At 29.7% G+C, this 19,514-nt stretch overlaps 1 protein-coding gene across 7 annotated transcripts; it reads right to left on the bottom strand.

Annotated features, from left to right (window-relative positions):
• Nucleotides 1-662: 662 nt before the first annotated feature.
• LOC8266535 (protein ALTERED PHOSPHATE STARVATION RESPONSE 1) lies at nucleotides 663-7,944 on the bottom strand. Of its 7 annotated transcripts, none has more exons than XM_015723833.3 (7): nucleotides 7,926-7,944; nucleotides 7,036-7,246; nucleotides 5,715-6,621; nucleotides 4,407-4,591; nucleotides 3,670-3,893; nucleotides 1,797-2,127; nucleotides 663-1,321 (listed from the first exon to the last, which is right to left on the bottom strand). In XM_015723833.3, exons 3-7 carry the CDS (start codon nucleotides 6,526-6,528, stop codon nucleotides 872-874), a joined length of 2,004 nt encoding a protein of 667 aa, XP_015579319.1. In that variant the 5' UTR covers nucleotides 6,529-6,621; nucleotides 7,036-7,246; nucleotides 7,926-7,944; the 3' UTR covers nucleotides 663-871. The 7 variants fall into 7 exon arrangements, with proteins under 7 accessions (XP_015579319.1, XP_048228571.1, XP_015579321.1 ...); XM_048372614.1 differs by lacking the exon at nucleotides 7,926-7,944 and adding an exon at nucleotides 7,753-7,881; XM_015723835.3 differs by lacking the exon at nucleotides 7,926-7,944 and adding an exon at nucleotides 7,685-7,701.
• Between the last annotated feature and the right edge of the window lie 11,570 nt (nucleotides 7,945-19,514).

Here is a 19,514-nt window from a genome sequence, read left to right as displayed (position 1 = left end):
ATTCTTGTAGAAAACCTAAGACACTCCAATCCTTTGATTTGGGGGGACGGAAATTGTAAGGTTTCAAGGGTTTTAAAAACCTCCCAAAGAAAAAACACCCTCCCAGAATTGTATATGTGATTATTTCTGTCCTCCCTAGTAAATATCCATGGACACCAAATCTCATACACCACCATTTTTTTACTTCCACAATTTCCACTCAGACCTAAAAGTGGAGTACAAGTACGGATGCACACAGGACAAACTTATCCTAATAGACATGTTCAAGACAGACCTCACTGGAACGTCTACTGACTAGGAGTATGTAGCAGCAAGACACAGAATTATGGGTTGAAACTTGAAAGTAGTTACCCCAGTGCGTACATCTGCAAATTATGAGGTTTTTGCTATGAATTAGGAACTTTTCTAATGAAAAAAGTAGTCCTCCAGTAGTCTGGTAAGATCTGCTGCAAAACATCAATGGTGTTGGATAACAATAGGGGCGGCAGATTACATCCAAACCAGTCTAAATTTCCTCCATCACTTTTTCCTGTCTTCCAGCATCTTTTAATTGCACAAGCTGTGTTGATCTGCAACTTTTTATGGTGAGCACATTATTGTGCAAGTGGGGAATAGAGAGATGAGCCTTGGGAATCGATGGTCTCAATATTACTGCAAAAAAATTGATGCACCTGAAACCACATTGAAGCATAAGATTTTCTTACATTGCCAGTCAACCAACAGTGTCTAGTATAATTGACCACACAATAGTTTCTGTCGCTATAAACAATTTTATTACAATTTGAACTGTATCCTTGAACGTCACAAATAACTTGCAGTAGACCCGAATGGCTCTTCAAAGTGTAATTGGTTCCCACTTCGTTTCACTTTTCTAGCTCATTGAGCTTTCCGATGCCTCACAATCGACTGCAGGACTGCTGTCGCTGTGGACAGCCTCAAAGGCCTGAGCAGAAGCACTTGAAAATCCCAATAATGCCTGGAACACGCTAGGGAGGCCTGTTTTGAGATTATTTAGAGTCATAACTCTTGTTACCTGGACAGAGTTCAGATACTTAGACTTCTCAGTATCCACCCGTTTCTTCAGGGCTTCAGTTTTGGCACGCTTAATTGACAAGGGATGCTTGGGGCTCAAATCGGATTGCGCATCTCCAGCGGCAAATCTCCAATCAACCTTTTTCTCCATTTCAGCAAGTGAGAATAACTCCTTCTCCAATCTTTTCTCAAGTTTATCAGATTTTTTGTGCAGATTGTATTCCTCATCCTGCTGCAGCATTATCATTTGGATGGCAGACAAAAGGCTTTTTATGGCCTCTGAAGCTATCTGTATAGAGAGTTCGTATTTCCAAAGGAGAATAAAATCATATATCAGTTTATGAGAGGCAGCACTATAATTATGCTAAACCATTAATTATCAAGTCTCTGATAGAGATTTGAAATCACCGGTATCATATAAAGTTTCTAAGGGAAATGAGACTCAATTAAAAACTAGCAATAATCAAGAACTGCATTTTCATAATATGCCATCTCTTTGGTATCTGACTAGAGAAACTTCATGAACTCAACCCATTGTGTAAATTATCATAATACTAAAGATGAGTTTTCATTTGCAGAGCCACGTATTATCACAGTCAAAACACTTTAATCTCAAGTAAAATAACGTGAAACCAGTTTGACCCAAACATGAAGATGTGACTGCAGAAAGAAGCACAGGTTTGGAACATGAGGTTTTTGTTTGCATTATGGCAAAGTCAAGCCCTAGGTAAGTAGTAATATGTGAAGGACGACTATGGTGATACCTTGTCAGGTAACCTATCAAAGATAAGCTGCCACTGTTCGCACAGACTACGAACTGCAGAGGAGCAACTACTCTGTTGATTGTCATCGACAAGGCAGTTAGTGAGCTGGATCCATCTACAGAGAGTTCTTACATACTCCTTTTGGGATTTCATGAGTTTGCAGAAGCTGCTGTGCCAGGAGGTGACCTCTGTTACAAGTTGAGCTGTGGCCTGGCGATGATAGTCAGTCGTCAAGTCTACACTTTGATTATCAGTGAGATGATTCAACTGCTGAGAAATATGGTTCTGAACTTGATGGCACTCATACATAGTTCTCCACATACTTTTGAGCCTATAAAAGTAATCAAGAAAAGGACATTTTTAAGGCCAATTCAGATTAATATAGAACACTTTTCAGATATGATCATACTAAGAAACCTAAAGCTTGCTTAGAATTTTGCTGTCAGAGTTAGAAATTTGACTGTTGAGATTAAAGAAGCCAAAATATGTCCATTAAGGTGACAAACAATTCTTCTTCCCATAAATTATGCAGTCATGAAGACATTTCTAAAACATCAAACCGTTTTTGAGGGAGGTTGCTGGTGTTGACTTCCTAAACACCAACAACAATAATCATTTGAAAATTAAATAGACAAGCAAAATAAGAGAATGGATAAAATGTTATGTGGATCTTCTCAAAGAAAAAAAATGATAGGAGTAATATCTAAAGTCAACTTTGCATGAAAAGAAAAATCTTACAATGGACAGAATATAAACTCAACTGCAATTAGTGAATAAGCAACACAACAATGCAAACCCTGAACAATCAAAACGCCTTATTTATAAAAGAATCCTGTGAGCTTAAATCTAAGTAGCTAAGCTTTCCTTCTCCAATCCATTCTGAAAAGGCGGATTAGGTTGTTTGGAGTTTACAGGTAACCTAATTCAGTTTTACCAGGTCAATTTATAAAAATCCTACCAGTTCAACATCTAGTCAATTAAGACTCCTTAGCCCATTTAATATTGGTACTGTAAAACTGCTATTTTCTAATCTATTTGTTAGGCTGATATGGAGGCAGTATCCTCCATCCCATGAGGTCCTTACTTGAATCCCATGTGAACTAAGCCTTAATTCTCCTAGTTGGAATGGAAAACTTTTACCACTGCATCATCTACTTGGGAACACGATAGAACTTATATCAGACTATCATTCTAACGTGTCATTATCAATTATCACGACAGCCACATACTTGAATCCTTGAGATAAATATGTAAACACAAGCTTCAACTAATGTCTATGGCTTATGCATTCTGACCTTCACAAAGCCTTTAATTTCATTATCACTTTTATCCAGTTTAACTACTGCATATTTCTTTGTGGTTCCCACCCTTAGATTGCTTATATCATCGTAAGCTTTTGATGGGACTAAAACCTCAACTCTAATTAATCCATATGAAATTCGAACATGGCAACAATGCCAATTATGGTTGGGCCGGACATATGAAGTAATCTTGCAATAATAAGATGGTCAAAAGGTGTTAAGAAATTCAGAAAGTTGGCCATTTTCTACCAAAATTGTATGGATGCAAGGCTCTTAACTGCAAGTCATTTGACACCCTCACTGGAGATCTGAGGTCAAAATCCAGCTCATACCTAAAATGAGAGTTGTCCTGTTAATATAGCGAAGCCATTGGACCAAGAAGAATAAATATTGCTATCGTCACAAGATGTGATGATTATGGCAACCAATTTCAGAATGACCTCACAGAGATGAAACACCGGCTATATGAAGAACTTAAAAGACAACTGTAGTAACTTCATGAAGATGTAAATATCATATGGTTTGTGCTGCATTATTAATATGCCATTTAGGCATCTATAGCAATTTCTTACCCAGAAGTTAATGCAACAAGCTGAGGGCACAGCTCCACATCAATAAGTTCCAATATCAATGAACAAGTCCTGCTTATTGAGTGCTGCAGACGACTGATGTCAGTCTCCAAACCCTCAACACTAAATCGAGTTTTTTCAGTCTTTGTCCAATCGTGGTTTTCTTCTTCTTGTTTTAGCAGTAGCATGGATTTTTTCTCATGCTCTATTTTGGTCATTTCTTCTTCCTATATAAAATGATAAATTGGTGATTAACATTCAGAAAGGGAGTGGAAATACAAAAGCAAACAAATTAAAAGAAGAATAAATGCATGACGGAAGACAGACACCACTGAGGATTAAAAAATGCTGAAACATTGCTGCTATGACAAGATGCTTTCTTCCATTTTTTTGGCTCAAAAATATTTTACTCATAAATCTATAATGTTTACCAGAACAAGTTTAGCAAATAACGTTAGAAAAAGGTTGTACATGTATTTCAAATCTTCAAATCCAACTTATTTTCTGATATCCAGTGTATGTATTACCCTGAAGAGGTAATTCATTTGGACCAGGAGTTTGGTCAGTCAAGTGCATTATTCAGTTCACATATACAGATAATAACCTCCTGAACAAAATCATTCTGCCATGATGATATTACTAAACATTCTGCTTGCTAGGGGCAAACAAAGTCATCAATAATACAACAAACAAAATGAAAAATTCATGCATTCTATCTATAAGTCAAATGTCAATCTTACTTTGACTTCCTTATAAAGTTTCTGCTCTGCGGCATAAAGTTTGTCAAGTGTGACACAATGTGCTCCAGGCTTGCATGGCTCACTAGGATTAGAAACCTCGGTAGCGTCTTTGGCATACTGAAGCAACTTAGAAGACCAACTCCATGACAATGCACTGAAGACCTTTGCAGAGTTACTCCTCTTCCCTGTAAAGTGTACACCAAAGTTATAACTAAACTAGCCAGCAAAACAAAAATAGACCCATGGCTTTCCTTAAGAAGAGAAGTTATCGAGAAGTTATTAGTTTGATCATGCACTCAGGAACGTACATAAACAGGATGTAGAAGAAACCAATTGCAGTATATCATGGCCAAAATGACAAGAATAATAAAATCCTATGAATTGGACATCCTTGGTCAAATGAGTGAGCACGCTTATGCTCTCATGTGCACACAATGAAGAATGCACAGATACTAAGACGAGCGCAACAACCAATAATTCCATCAACTCTACCTGGCTCATAAGAATACTCCAGAAACTCGAACTCCTTGTGAGCTTATTCTAATCACATGCAAGTAGAAATAAGCTTACTAGTTAATGAAAATGCATATGTAGTCAGACTAACATACAGGACATGCATTTTCATTAATGTCAGTATGTCAATGAAAGTCAGAATGGTCAACCAATTACAAGATCAAGCACCTAGAAACATAATGGTCACAAGCTAAATGTATATTAAGCAAAGGAACTGAAAAGTTCATGAAGAGGGCACGAATACTTTATGCATGCTTGTGGATTCATACATTGACATATCTACAAGATGGTAAGACTGCAGTGAACTTAAGTACAACCCCTACGTAAAAACCAAGTAGGAGGTGAATTGTGCTCCCCAATATTATGCTCTAAGAAGAAAGTCGAATTCTTAAATCAAAAATCATAATTCATGATTGACAACTCTTGCCAATATAAAACCATCAAGTAGGATTAGAGTAAGTGGCCTATCTACACCTACACCAAAGTGTTACTGCAATATAAATTGATAGCATAAGTGGAAATTACATCAAATAAATTCATATAAAACCACAATTTTTCTCCATAAATAGAACAATAAATCCCAACTGGAAAAGCTATAAAAATATTAATTATGTTGAAAATAGGCAATAATAAGGATTATTAATTGAAGCTTCTCTTCAGATATTCTCCAATCAATTGCTTGAGTAACCACAGACCGTTCATGCACACATGCATGCATGTGCACAGTGCACATACTATGCATATACATAAAGTATCAAATAAATGCTGAAGTATTTAAAAGGAGTCAGTGTTTACTTTTATTTTCTTTGGAATTCTGCAGTAGAGAAGTGTCCCCTTTGGAGATGTCCATAAGAACAGCTATTTCCTTTCCACCAGCTGATGCTTTAAGGAAATAATCATCTAACTCCTTAATAATACCCTCCAAGGTCTTTTTGTTTCTCCAGTGTACCATCACCCCATCTGTAGTATCTTTAGTACACCAGCTCACCATTGATGAGTCATCATCAACTAATTTTAAAGGGGGCAGCTGCTGCTGCACCTGAGGAAGTGAACTTGAAGCCACTTTCCCAACATTCACCTCTTCCCGGTCTTCTTCTTCAAACTCTGTCTTAGTCTCAGCCCAATTTTCCTCCTCTACAGCTGATTCCACTAATTTGCTTTTCTCCTGATGTTGTGGAGAAGGAGGCTCGAAAGGATCCCATATATTCCATGAGGAAGTCACAATTGGAGGAGGTGGTGGGGTAGAACAATCATCCTCATTAATGCTTATGCTTTCTTCTCTATCAATTTCTTGTTTCTGATTATCAGTCGACTTTCTTAAATCAGGGCTAAAAGGAGGAGGCGGCGGAGGAGAGGGAGGCAAAGGAAGAGGAGGGGAAGGAGGCAATGCCTGTACATAGGAGGTATTTTCAAGCTCTTCAAGTTCTAATGACTCTGACTCAGTGAATTGCCTAAGGGTTACACCAGTATTCTTCAGTGCTCTCAAATAAGCAAGTTGAGCTTCTGCAAATTCTCCTCGAAACACCACCAGTTGTCTCATTAACCTTTTCCTCTCCTTGCAAATCTGCACTCTCTCTTCCTTATGGATCCTAGATGCTACACAACCCATTTCTTCAGTACAGCCAAAAGAAGTTGTGATTCGGAATTAACTTGAAAACATATCAGAGTAAGCAATCCCCAGATGCAGCCTCAACTTCTAAGACTTCAACACAAAGTTTAACAGTGTCAAAAATGAGCGCATATATGGAAAATTGCAAATTATATTCTGATGCAGAATTAGCATATTAGCCAATTTGATCATTTATGGAGAAGGGAAGAACCCAAAAAGGCTATATCGGCTTACTTTCAAAATTCTAGTTCTCACAATTTATGCATTCTTTTTCTTGACTTCAAAAACTTTAAAGAAGAAAATCACATCAAGAAATAACACTAGGTTTCAATCTCAAACCTCAGACATACTCTCTTTAGTAAATTATTTAGGTTAGTCCTGTTAAAGTGATAGCAATAGTCCTTAAGCCTACCAGCTTATCTATATGCCTTGCAATTTCTTTAAAACCTGAAGAGAGGGAGACAGACTAGCAAAACACATTTATAGCCAATTTCAGATAATACATACATACACACAAAGCTGCCAGCAGATATCTCCAAATTGGTGGGATTTTCTTAACCGATTTAGTCAAAGAACAAAGCTTTCACTTCTCAGATCATGACTCAGCTATTCCTTACACTGCATAAACTCCAGTTCCTGCTGATTTACAGGCCTCATAGTAAAAGGAAAAGAACATTACAGGAGCACCCAGTTTCAAACTCTCCATTGCTCACCGAAGCTGCAACCCAGAAGCAAAATATGCAATGATAATATAGAAAAAGGAAGCAAACACCAAAATGTGTCTCAATATTAAGTACTAAATACTCAGTACAATCTCAACAAAATGTAATATCTAAAAAAAGAATAAGGACAAGAAAAATAAAAAATGAAAATGGCACTGACATGGAACTGGCAGAGACAGACAGACAGACAGACATAGAGAGAGACCAATGTTCACCCTTTATTTTGTTTACTTTAACTTACCTGATCTTATTTGTTTAACTTACCTGCTCTAAATATTAAATAAAAGAACTTTCTTTTCTTTGCTTTTATTTTCTTTTATCTTTTCCTCATTTTTGACTAGGTAAAGAAACGAGGAAACAAGAAAACAAGAACCATCCATTACTGCAAAGAAATAAATATTTGATTTCCAAAATGTCAATACAGTAACAGCTACCTATCTCCCACATAATAAAAGCTTTAGAAATTTAGAAAGACCCGAGGGAGAAAATCAGAAAAACCCACCTCACTATCTCAAAGACTTAAAAGAAGAAATATACATATATATATTAAAGAAAAAGGCAAGTAAGCTCGAAACCCAAGAAGAGCAGAAGAAGCATCCAAGGCAGAGATGGTGCATTTTAGCAAGGACCCATGAAATGGTACTAGTGTAACTGTTAAAAGATCGAAGCTTTTACTTGGAGTATAAACAAGAAGCACTTCAGCAGGAGTAAGGGAAGAGTGGGACATGCCAATGCCATGAATATGTTTGTGTGAGTTGTCACTGAAGAAGCAATGGGAATCACTATTGCATTTGCAAAGACATGGTTTTTTTTGTTCATTTGGGCATGTGGAAATTATTGTATAGGCATAATTCATATGACCCTTTTTCTCTTTTATCAATTTCTTTTTCCAAATTTTCTTGGATAGCATTATAGCAACATAAAATTAAAGTGAGAAAGAGAAAGAGGAAATGGTTGGAAATTATAATGTTAGCCAACTCTTTTGGCTAAATCTCTTAGTTTAGATTTACTTTTTAAATATTTTACAGATAATCAACCAATTAACTAATAGCATAATATTGAGTGTTTGTATCAAATGTAAAAATGCAACAAATTTTAAGTTATATTAACTATTTACATTTTTTAAAACAATTTCGTTTTATATTTATCAAAATTTTAAAAAAATCAATACTCTAAAAGTATTATATAATTCTTTTTTATGAGAAGACCAGTCTACAACCTCAATTCAAAATAGATAAATTGTTGGAGATTACAGTGAGTATACCAAATAATAGCCTTATGAGCTATAAAAGAAAAAGGTATGCCTATGAGCTAAAAGAAGTAGCCTTATGAGCTAAAAAGAATTAACAGACCGAATTCCACTTCTAAAGTTCTCGTAACTAGAATTATCTTTTAACTGTGCTGACGTGTAATTATCCTATATTTTGATTATGAATATTTTATTTTATCAAATTTAAATTTGAATTTTTATTTAAAAATATTTTGATTGGTTCAAATTATTTATAGATATTAGGATATTTTAGAGTTAGTGATATGTTTTTTATATAAAATATGATGAAAAGAAGTATTTATACCTCACTTAAGTTTAATTATCTATTTTTAAGTAATATTAGTCAAAAGAGAAAAATATAGAAAAAAATATTCAAAAATAAGCTTAATTGAATACGTTCGTGTCAAGGTTTAAGATTAAGACACATGAACTTACTATTTATTATGTTAATCGAAAATTACAAGACCCAATAGATATGTTTGTTGTGCTATAAAAATTGAAATAAAAAATATAATAAATTTTTTTCTAATATAATATAAAATTAAGGAATGAGATATATGATAAAAGAATTATAATATATTGATTTATCTATTTTATAATAGATATAAATTTGTAGTATTAATTTATTTTTATTTTTTAGTCTATTAGTCATTTAATGAAAATGTCAATTAATGTCTCCAAATAAGCTATAATTTCATAATTTATCAAAACACATGCGTAATTTTACTTTCAATAATACAGGTAAATTTTGATTTGAAGCCCATAATATTTTGATGTTTCCGGATGCATGCTATAATAATCCTTGACAATCCACATATATCCACTAACTTTATTAATAAAGACTTTTAAACTTAAGCCTTATGAAATTAGTTAATATGAGGGGAAAAGTAAGAAGGAATGAGATATAAGAGAACCCAATAAGATATGACAAGAAACTTAGGATGGAATGGCTTAATTACTAAATAAATTATGTATTTTTATTTATTTTTAAATATAATATATAGTTTTTATTTTTTAATATTAATAAATTTTGACATTGATTGTAATTTTAACTTTTGATGAAATTATAAACTAAAATTTACTCATATAACTAAAATATATAATAGAAAAAAAAATTGAACCAGTATTAGAGTTGCTAACCTATTGATAGATACTTTAAAAAAAAAAATTTATTAATTTTTATTTAAAATTTAAAAAGTCTCAACCTTGAAATGCTTTAAGTTTTCTAATAAATAATATAAAAAGATAAAGTAATAGATGAATAAGAAATTATATTATTATAATTTGTTTTAAACTCTAATAAAGATAAGTAAAATATTAGATACATAAATTGTTACATCATCTATTTGTTTACTTAAAATAGTACAATTTTTTAATATAAAATGACTCAGCAATTCTATATTAACTCAATTTTTTTTCAAATTATTTTGACTGAAATTATAGCAAAATTACTAAATTGTGATTAATAATTTCTTTAAGAAATTAAGATTAATATTAATATTAAAATATTCTGCTAAACAATAAGCTCCTTAGAAGGATGGGTGGAATATCCCAATTAGTAAAAGGAATGTTATGTAGTCCCTGTGGATCAATTTCAAGTAACCCACTGACAAATATATGAACCGAACTGTTTCACGACGTTCTAAACCTTTTTAGGTTTTTAAAGAAATATTATTTTTCCTCATCTTTTTAAAAAAAGCCGCTCCATGGTAGCTAAATTTTTTGTTTTAGGAATCAAGCTAACGAAGGATGAACTAATGTGAATGGGTGTAAGCTTCTCTGTTCGGAAACACCGAGGGGATTTATTTTAAAAAGATCTAGATCTAACTATTATTATTACTTTTTCTTATATTAAAAATTAAAAAACTACATATAAATTTAAAAATAAATTGAAAGTTTAGCTGGATGGAGTAGTGCTTCTCTACACTAGTTATTGATTTATTATAAGTATGTGAAAGAGTGGCAGCACTATTCCATTACCATTACCAAAAGTAATTTCCACTTCTAAAAGACCAACCAAATTTCTACACTCACTATATTTAATACTATAAATTATTGCTTTTTCCTTTTAACTTTTTAAAAGAAATTTTAGTAAAAGTTCTTTCTTTTTTCCTTTTTCCAGCAAATGATTTGATTTTAGAGTTAAGCTTCTTTCGGCTATTGGCTTTTTCCATGTGTGCTTCTTCTTCTGCTTTTCCTGTCCTAATTTCTGATATGATATAAAAAGCCAAATCCTTGGTGTAGCCATACCACTATTAGGAGTCATCAACCAATCAATAACTAGATTAACTTGAAAAACTTCATAAAAATCAAAATTAATTTATTGAGTTTAATTTTAGATTTAAAAATTATAATAAAATTCGATCCAATTTAATATAAAGCTAAAAATTAAAATCTATATATAACACATGTAAAATTGTTATTTTATTTTATTTTTTTCATCAAAAAATAATATTAAATTTTAAACTTTACTTATTTAACTATATCTATTCATATAATCTAACCATATAATAACCATATAATATTTGTAGGTCGAGACATTGGATTTGTTGCCTGAAATTGAGTAAATTACATGCACGGTCCCTCACCTTTGCCATTTGTATCACCAAAGACTTTGAGCTTCAATTTGTAACACTAAACTTGCTAAATTTTAATTGAGGTATTACTAAACCTCTTACCATCTATGGCCGCTCAGAATCGCCGAGAAACTTGTCCAGTCCTGTGATTTCAATGGCACAAGAGACTTTGCAGTTTTAGCACAAGAAACAAAGCCACTCATGGACGGTTCAGATCAGATCTTAGCAATGGCAAACATTCTTTTATCATGATACAAACACATTAATAATCACCATGATTTACAAATCAATCAGTGTTCTGATGACCAAGATCTCATCAAGAAAAATATGATTGTTGCACATTACTCCTTCACCCACAAAAATATATTCCCTTTGGTAAAGCAAGTTTTAAGCTTGTCACTGATGCATGAGTTGTTTTATCAAATTCTTCTAAAATATGACAACAAATTGAGTTTGTTTTCAATGGTAGATTTCTAATTTTTCTAAATTAATTGTCTGGAGAAGCTAGTGACCTACCGCCACAGAGAAACCTACAAAGGAAAGAGTCCAAACTAATTATAACAGTATATTGAAATATCAGAATCAAGAGATGAAATTATCTTCGTTTTGCACGCTTGACGTGTAAAATTTTTTATGACTTGTCTTGTTTTTTTATTTTGTTTCAGTTGTCATATCAGCATTCTGTTTGAATAGTGCCACATTAGCATTCCGTTAACCATTCCAACGGAATGTTACATCAAGGGTTTTACTGGTATTTAAATTATAATTGAAAGGGTTTAATGTATAAATTGAAGTTCAAGGTCTTTGGTGATATAAAAGGCAAAAATCAGGAACCGTCAATATAATTTATCCTGAAATTTATGTCTCACATAGCAATTCTCTCAATATTTCAAAAACCATATTAGTGGTCAAATCAATTAAGAATTAGTTACTATTTTCATGTAGCAATTCTCTCGATATTTCAAAAACCACATTAACAATCGAATCAATTAAGAGTTAGTCACTATTTCAATCAAAGCGGATGGTCTATTTAATTTAATAAAGTTTAATTTTTATAAAGTTTTTATTAAATATTTATAATAAAAGCCTATCAAACTGCTAGGTCAAATATTGACTTGACTTTATTTTTTATTATTAAAATTTAACAAAATTGGTCACTAATTTCCAATTAACCAATTACTAAAGGAAAGTACCAATTGATAATTATTATAAATCATATATTTTTAAAATAATAATAATTTTAAAATATTATTGGAGTTCAAAGAACGGTGAGTTACATAGTATAGTATAATCATCTAACTGTATTTACCATAAAAGTGATGATATATGCTTGTTGGAGAGAATTTGAATAAAGAATCTACTTGATAAAGAGGGATTAGAGAATTATCTAAATAATTTGACACAAATTAAATTATTATAGTTTAAATTGAAACAAATTATTTAGATTTCTAGTCATCAACCCTTTTGATGATATAAAATTGAAAAAATAATAAAAATATCCATGTTTTTTTATTTTTTATCAAAAATATTGTATACAATTTTTTTATATTTACTGTGTGAAAATATCAAAAATACAGTTTTTTAACTTTTTTTCTTTGAAAATACGGTTTTAGTTGTCTTTTAGTTCTTTAAATAGGAAAAAAAGTTTATAAAAATGATATTTTTCGTTGATTTTAGGATATTTCTGAAAATTTTCCAGTAAAATTTGTGTGTAATGTCCTTATTTAGATTCTCCTTTAGTTTCATGATTTGTGCCATTTACTTAAGGCCGATTTCAATGTTACATGGTCCTTATGGATCTGCCTGCAGGTGAAGTCGGCAGTTTAATGACGATATCAATGTCCATTATTTTGGGAGACATTGGGCTTGGTTTGTTAGGGCTTTCCTTCTACTTATTAGAGATCAGATATATACATCATCGTACTCTTTCTTTTGTTATGGCAAAATGCATTTTAAGCCACTAATTTTTTGATTTTATTTTATTTTATTAAATTCTTATACTTTTATTTTTATTTTATTATAAAGGTGGCTGGATCTTTGTAAATCGAGATTTCTAATAGAGAGATATATTTTTTTATCACGATTTATACCCACATATTTCTTTTTATTTAAAAAAATCACATAAAATAATAAAACCATATAATATTTTTATGTACTTATTTATTTTATTTATTACCCTCAAAAATTTTAGACAACGCCAAAAAAACTAATTATTTACTCTTTCTTCTCTCGTTCTATTGCCTTTTAAAGAAAGAACCAACCCTTGGCAAGGAACTAATAAAATTTAAACTAAATAATAATTCCATGGGCGTGGCTTTAGTCCCACCCTTCTTCCTGAAAGAACAATTTTCTAAATATTACAAGTTCTAAACTAAAATATAAGAATTCTGAAAATTGACAACGGTGTTATAATTATTTAAAATCGCTGTTAAGTATTAAAAATAAATAATTTTAAGATATTTAATTTAATATATTAAATTTTTATTTTTTTATAATATTTTTTCAAACATATTTTTGAAAAAAAAAATGATTTACATACATTTTTAAAAGTAAAAATTCAAAAAACAAAATAAAATAAATCAAAGATTACAAAATATTTTTCCAGTCTCAGTTTCAAACAACTCTTTAATAATTAATAAAAAATTCCAATGTGGCTGGAGCTGGACTGAGGCCGTAAAAGCCGAGCGGCTTAGTTTTAAATAATGTTTATAGTTAAAAAAAAGGAAGGAAAAGAAGGGAGAGTGTGCAAAGTGGCGTGATAAGAGCCGCCGTTTATTCCAAGAGACTTCGATTTTCGATATCCGTTTCCTAACACTGCCGATTCTGCCATTCCCTCTCTTTGACGCTTATGTCTCCACCTTTTTTTTTTTTTTTTTTCTGAAAAAAAGAAAAGCTCTAAATAATGCCAAATAAACCCCCAATTTATATCATAAATTAAAAGAAATATTTTATATTCCAATTAAAGTCAATTGAATCCTCCATGTTTTTGAATTTGATTAATTGAGTCCAATATTTTACAATTTTATACATACAAACCCAGCTCTGACTATAATTAAGAATGCAGCATACAGGTGAGTTGGAAAGCTGATTCTCTAAGGCACACAAGAGCTTATTCGAAAGTGTTTTCAAACTTAGTTAAGCTTCTTTATAATGTGATTTTTTAAAAATATAATACCCATTATGAATATTTTTAATAAAATGTTTATTTAATAGTGGACTACTATTATATTTTATAATTTAATTGAATTACGTAAAATTTATAAAAATATTTAAAACATGTAAACAAGCAATGGCTAAAAATATCAAATCTAATTATTTTTATATAATTTATAAACTAAAATACACCGCACCGGAATATACCATTTCAATAAAAAAAATTAAAAAATGTGCACTAAAATAATATTGATAACCTTGCTATTTATTGGTTGTTTTTCTCAAAAGAAATTTATTATTATTATTATTTTTATTTTCTTTAAAAAAAATGTGTTGGGTAAAGATTAGGTTATCAAACCTAGCAACTAAAGAGTGAGAAATAAATGGAAGCCCAAAGAAAGACCTGCACTGCACCCTGCTGCTATATTTGTCTCTGTTTTTTCTGCTATTTTCTTCAATGGCTTGAAGTTGTTTTCTGCCAAACAAAAGCAGAACAATAAGATACTCAGTTAGGTTTATATGCATGCGCATGCATGTTGGTTTCCATCTTCCATCATTGTGCCTGTGTTGTTATTTTCTTTATGCGTGCCTATCATTTAATTTTTAATTTAATTCTTTGTTTCTATTTTATTTTTTGTGTGGTCCAATTGCAGATACATAATATGCCTTACATACAAATTAATACTGCTTGGTTATGTGGGTCAACCACCAGAGTTTAGTTTTGGCTATCTGGGCATTTCGTTATAGTGAATTCGATAATTTTTCATTTTTTTATTTAGTGATTTTGTTTTAATATTAATATAATATATGGAACGAAAAATTATAAAATCTAAAAACGAAAAGGATAAATTGAAATTATTAGTCTTAAAATCAAGCTGTACAAAAAAAAAAAAAATTCTTTTTTGAGTAATCTATCGTGCGATACTCTTTTTTTTATTGAATTGAAGATATTAGTGGTTTATTCTTTACTTAAAATATAAAAAAGAGAAAAAAATTATTTTAATTGTGAATTTCATGTTATTGCAAAACAAAAACCTAATACAAAAACAATTGGTTACTCCTTGTCCACTATCTTCATCTCTTTGGTACTATAGGAAGTATTGCTTTATTGAACCAAAAGAAAACATGCTTTATCTTCAATGGTAGAATTAGCTGTTTTGCAAAATTGAATGAAACCGCAATTTATTTATTTTTCTTAAATTCTTAGAATTATTTTTGAATTTTATTTTTTCTCATATCAAAGTAATACTAAATTTTAAATTTTTACTTATTTGACTTTATATATATTCATCTTATCTAGCTACATAATTATATATAATTTTATTTATTTATTTATTTTCTTGTTAAGGATATTCGATTTCTATACAAATTTTAATTTAATTTTTAGATTATATTTTAAAATCGAGCTTTGATTAAAAATTAAAGAACCCAAATTGATTAATATGATTTGAGTTAGTATATAATTTATAAGCTTATTAACCCGGTTCACGAATGCCCATAATATAAAATATTATTTTATTGAACCAAAAGAAAACATGCTTTATCTTCAACTGTAAAATTAGCTGTTTTGAAAATTGAATCAAACCCCCATTCAATTTTTTTTCAGTATAGGTAGGTCTGTTAATTAAAATAATAAATATTTTATTCCTAAGGTTTTATTAAAATTTGAAAAATTAAAATATAATTTGACTTTAAGGATTAGAGTGGGCAGATTTTATTTTGAAAATATTAAGAAAGATTCCTGCATTTTTTTAAATAATAAATTTTGTCAAAAATGAAGTGGGAATTTCATAAGATATGACATTGGATTCATCTAAGTTAGAATAGAAATCTTTTTATTCCTTGTTTGACTTTAATTACCCAACACAAATAAAATAAAATAAAAAAGATGCTTATAATTCTGTGTTTTCTTTTCCCCTTATATCAAGCTACTAGTTCTGTATTATGACAAGTGATCCATACCCAATTGCTATTGAATTCTAAGTGCATAATCAAGTTCATCATTTGCACCAAATTTAAGATTTGTAGTCTTGTTTTCCCTTTTTACCAATATCATCATTAACCTAATTGCATATTAATTTCATTCCATAAATGAAAATTGAAAGATACACTTGTGCACAAGCTATGTCTTTTTCTTTTTTTTGGTTAGAACAAAGTAACACAAGAAAAGTGACCATGCATGGGCATGGGACAAAATAATGAAATGCCATCACATAAAAAGTGTTAAAAGAGAGGAAAAGAACATAGCTCTTGTCAATTGTCATGTACTCTCTTTGCTTTGCTGAATCCAAATCAATAATTCTAGAATGAATTGGCTATTCTTAACTGCTAAATGAGTGAGATGTATTTGGAAAGATTTATATTTTATATAATTATTCAATATATGTAGTAACAAAGAGAAATTCTAATAATTCAAACTATTCTTACCTAAAAAGAAATACTTTATAATGGAAATAAAAAGCTTGTTTCTCTTTAATTTTCAGGGTGTTAGTATAAGAAAGAATTATTTAATATCATCACTGCCTTTTATTATAAGTGTTCTTTATTTTATGCTCTGATAGAACCTTTGAAGTAATTGAGAATGTGGGTAAACTGTAGACTACAGAACAATTGACAAGGTCAACAGACATTATGATAGAAAATTGGATAATTTGTACATTAATTGCCATGATGCCTTTCCTCTTTTATAAAGAATGTTACAAGCAACAAATCAATGGGAACTGACTTTGACAAGTGCTTGTTTTTTCAAAGATTATAAGCATTTTAGGAATAAATTTCAATGCTACCTCTTATTCTTTGTAATGAGAGGTCCACATTAATCTTCTTAATGACAGGATATTTTGGGTTTTTAATGCTTCTTGTAATGATTTTATTTTTCCTTTCAAAAATATAATTAATATTCGTTAATATTAGAAGAATGAATAATTTATTTAAATGGGTCATCGTGAATTCCATATTTTTCTCTGATTTTTATTTAATGAGAAATTAATTTTTTGAGACCTATACCTATAAAAGTAAAAGCCCTTATCAATTCTGGCGTCCTGAAAATTGAAAAATTTCCTTTACATCATAAATATTTTAAAAAAATCACTAAAATAATAACTGAAAAAAATAGTAAAAAAAGGGTATGACTAAATAATTATTTGTTGTGTTGAAATTTATATCTCATGTCTAAAATATTTTATATACCTTTATTTTTCTGAAGTAAAGGAGTTGCTTATTAAAATAATGGAAAAGAAATATGCTCATTTTGCACCCAACTATCATTGATGCCTTTTTGACAAGTAACAACTACTTAACAACTTTTCAGCAAATACTATTTAAAACACAATTATAAATTCCAAGAACTTAGCTATTTGTTGATTTATTTATTTATTTATAGATCAAATTGGATCATAATTAGGGTGGACTTGATTAGGAAGATAAATTCAATAAGATGTGTAAAAGTTGGGTGGTAATAGTACTACCTGCCAAATAAAAGAAGTAAGAGTCCTAGAACACATCAAAATTAAAGAAATAAAAGTATTATTCATATATGGTTTTTATTTGACTCTAATTCATTAATGGAAATTAGTTATAGGAGATTTTTGTTATGAATAAGAGTACTAACTCTTTTTTTTTTTTAATTTGAGAAATATGAATAAGAGTATTTATTCACTGATAGTATTACAACCATTAATTAAGAATTAAAAGTATTTGAATTTTATAAAGAAAAAAATTATATTTCTCATTCAAAGATAATAAAAAATATATATAGAACGTGCTATGATTTATAATTCAAGGGATTAGTATTTTTCATCTAAGTGCTAGAATCGAACTTAAATTCTCTTAATTACAGAAATATATAATAAATATAACATCTCTTTAAAATTAACGAGGCTCGAACCTTATAATGAAAAACATCACATTTTTCTCAAGATTTTTTTTTATTTTTATAAAAATAAAATTATAAAATTTATAATCATAAATTTTTAAAATTAATAATATTTTTTTAAAAAAAAAACAGGCCACAATCTAGGGGAAGTGACAATTTTCAGTACTTAACAGTCTTTTCCCTCGAATTAAATTTATTTTCCCAAATTTATAAAAATGTAATTATTAGTAAAAATAATAATAAATTATCAGTAGAAAATTGTGCTGTCTTATAACGGAGCTTTGCATTAAGAAAATCAAGGTTATGGTCAAAATCAAAACCTGCTACTTAGAATGGACGACTTAGAATGGACGGCAGCAGTTTAAGTTAGGTATTAAAACAAACAAATCTTTGGTGCTTTTTTTTTTTTTAAATATATATTCTTTTATCCACGGTTGATATTTTTAGATTAGTAATGGTTTTTTTTTTAAATTTTATATTAATTAATTTTGATAAATAAATGTTAGTACGTGTGTGTTGAGTAATTTTATGGTTATATGTTATGAACGCATGGATTTTTTTTTTTATAAGATTTTAATATAGAGCTATAGTTATCATTCAATTTTATATTTAAAAAATCAAACTCGTTAAAGAATATTTATAAAATTGATATATAACTTTGAGCCATCTGGTGGCGTATTATTTATGTAAAATTTCAATATATTATTCCATTAACAGAACTGATGATTATTGTAAATAAATATTTAATATATATTTCATTTTTTATATTTAAATATACTTATTAGAAAATTTATATTTCTTGTGAAAGAAAAAAGTTTGGTGTAAAAATATTCTTTATTCATTCATTATAATTGTGATTTTGCCAATGTATTGTAATTATTTTCACCATTACCATGAAATATCCTAATTACAAGTTTGACCCGTTTAAGAATTATTATTATTTATTTTGTTTTTGTTAATTCTTACTTTACCAAATGAATAATTTTAGAAATTGAAAAACTAGTTATATCCATTACATATACTAGGTAAATACATTTATATGTATTACTATTTCACCGATTTAAGTCTTTGAAATTACGACAATAATCTTATATTAATCAAATATCAGATATAAAATAATTAGTATGAATAAAAGATAAAATTCTAATCATAAAAATGTAAATTCTATATTATTTTTTATTGCATATTAATTGATAATTCTAATTAAATACATGACCTAATGTTCGACTCGTGCATTTGGAATCTTATTAGAATTGGCAAATAAATCGAATTAGAGCTGTAAAAAATTCGGTTAAACCCAGAATTTTGTTGCTGTTGAATTTTTTATCAAAATTATCCAAACTTAAAAACGAGAAAATTTCTATAAAAATAAAATAAAATGAGACACTAAT

The sequence above is a fragment of the Ricinus communis genome, chromosome 4 (assembly GCF_019578655.1).
Source record: "Ricinus communis isolate WT05 ecotype wild-type chromosome 4, ASM1957865v1, whole genome shotgun sequence".
Lineage (NCBI taxonomy): Eukaryota > Viridiplantae > Streptophyta > Magnoliopsida > Malpighiales > Euphorbiaceae > Ricinus > Ricinus communis.
The sequence above is the reverse complement of the archived record's forward strand: the minus strand, read 5'-3'. Positions and strand labels throughout refer to the sequence as shown.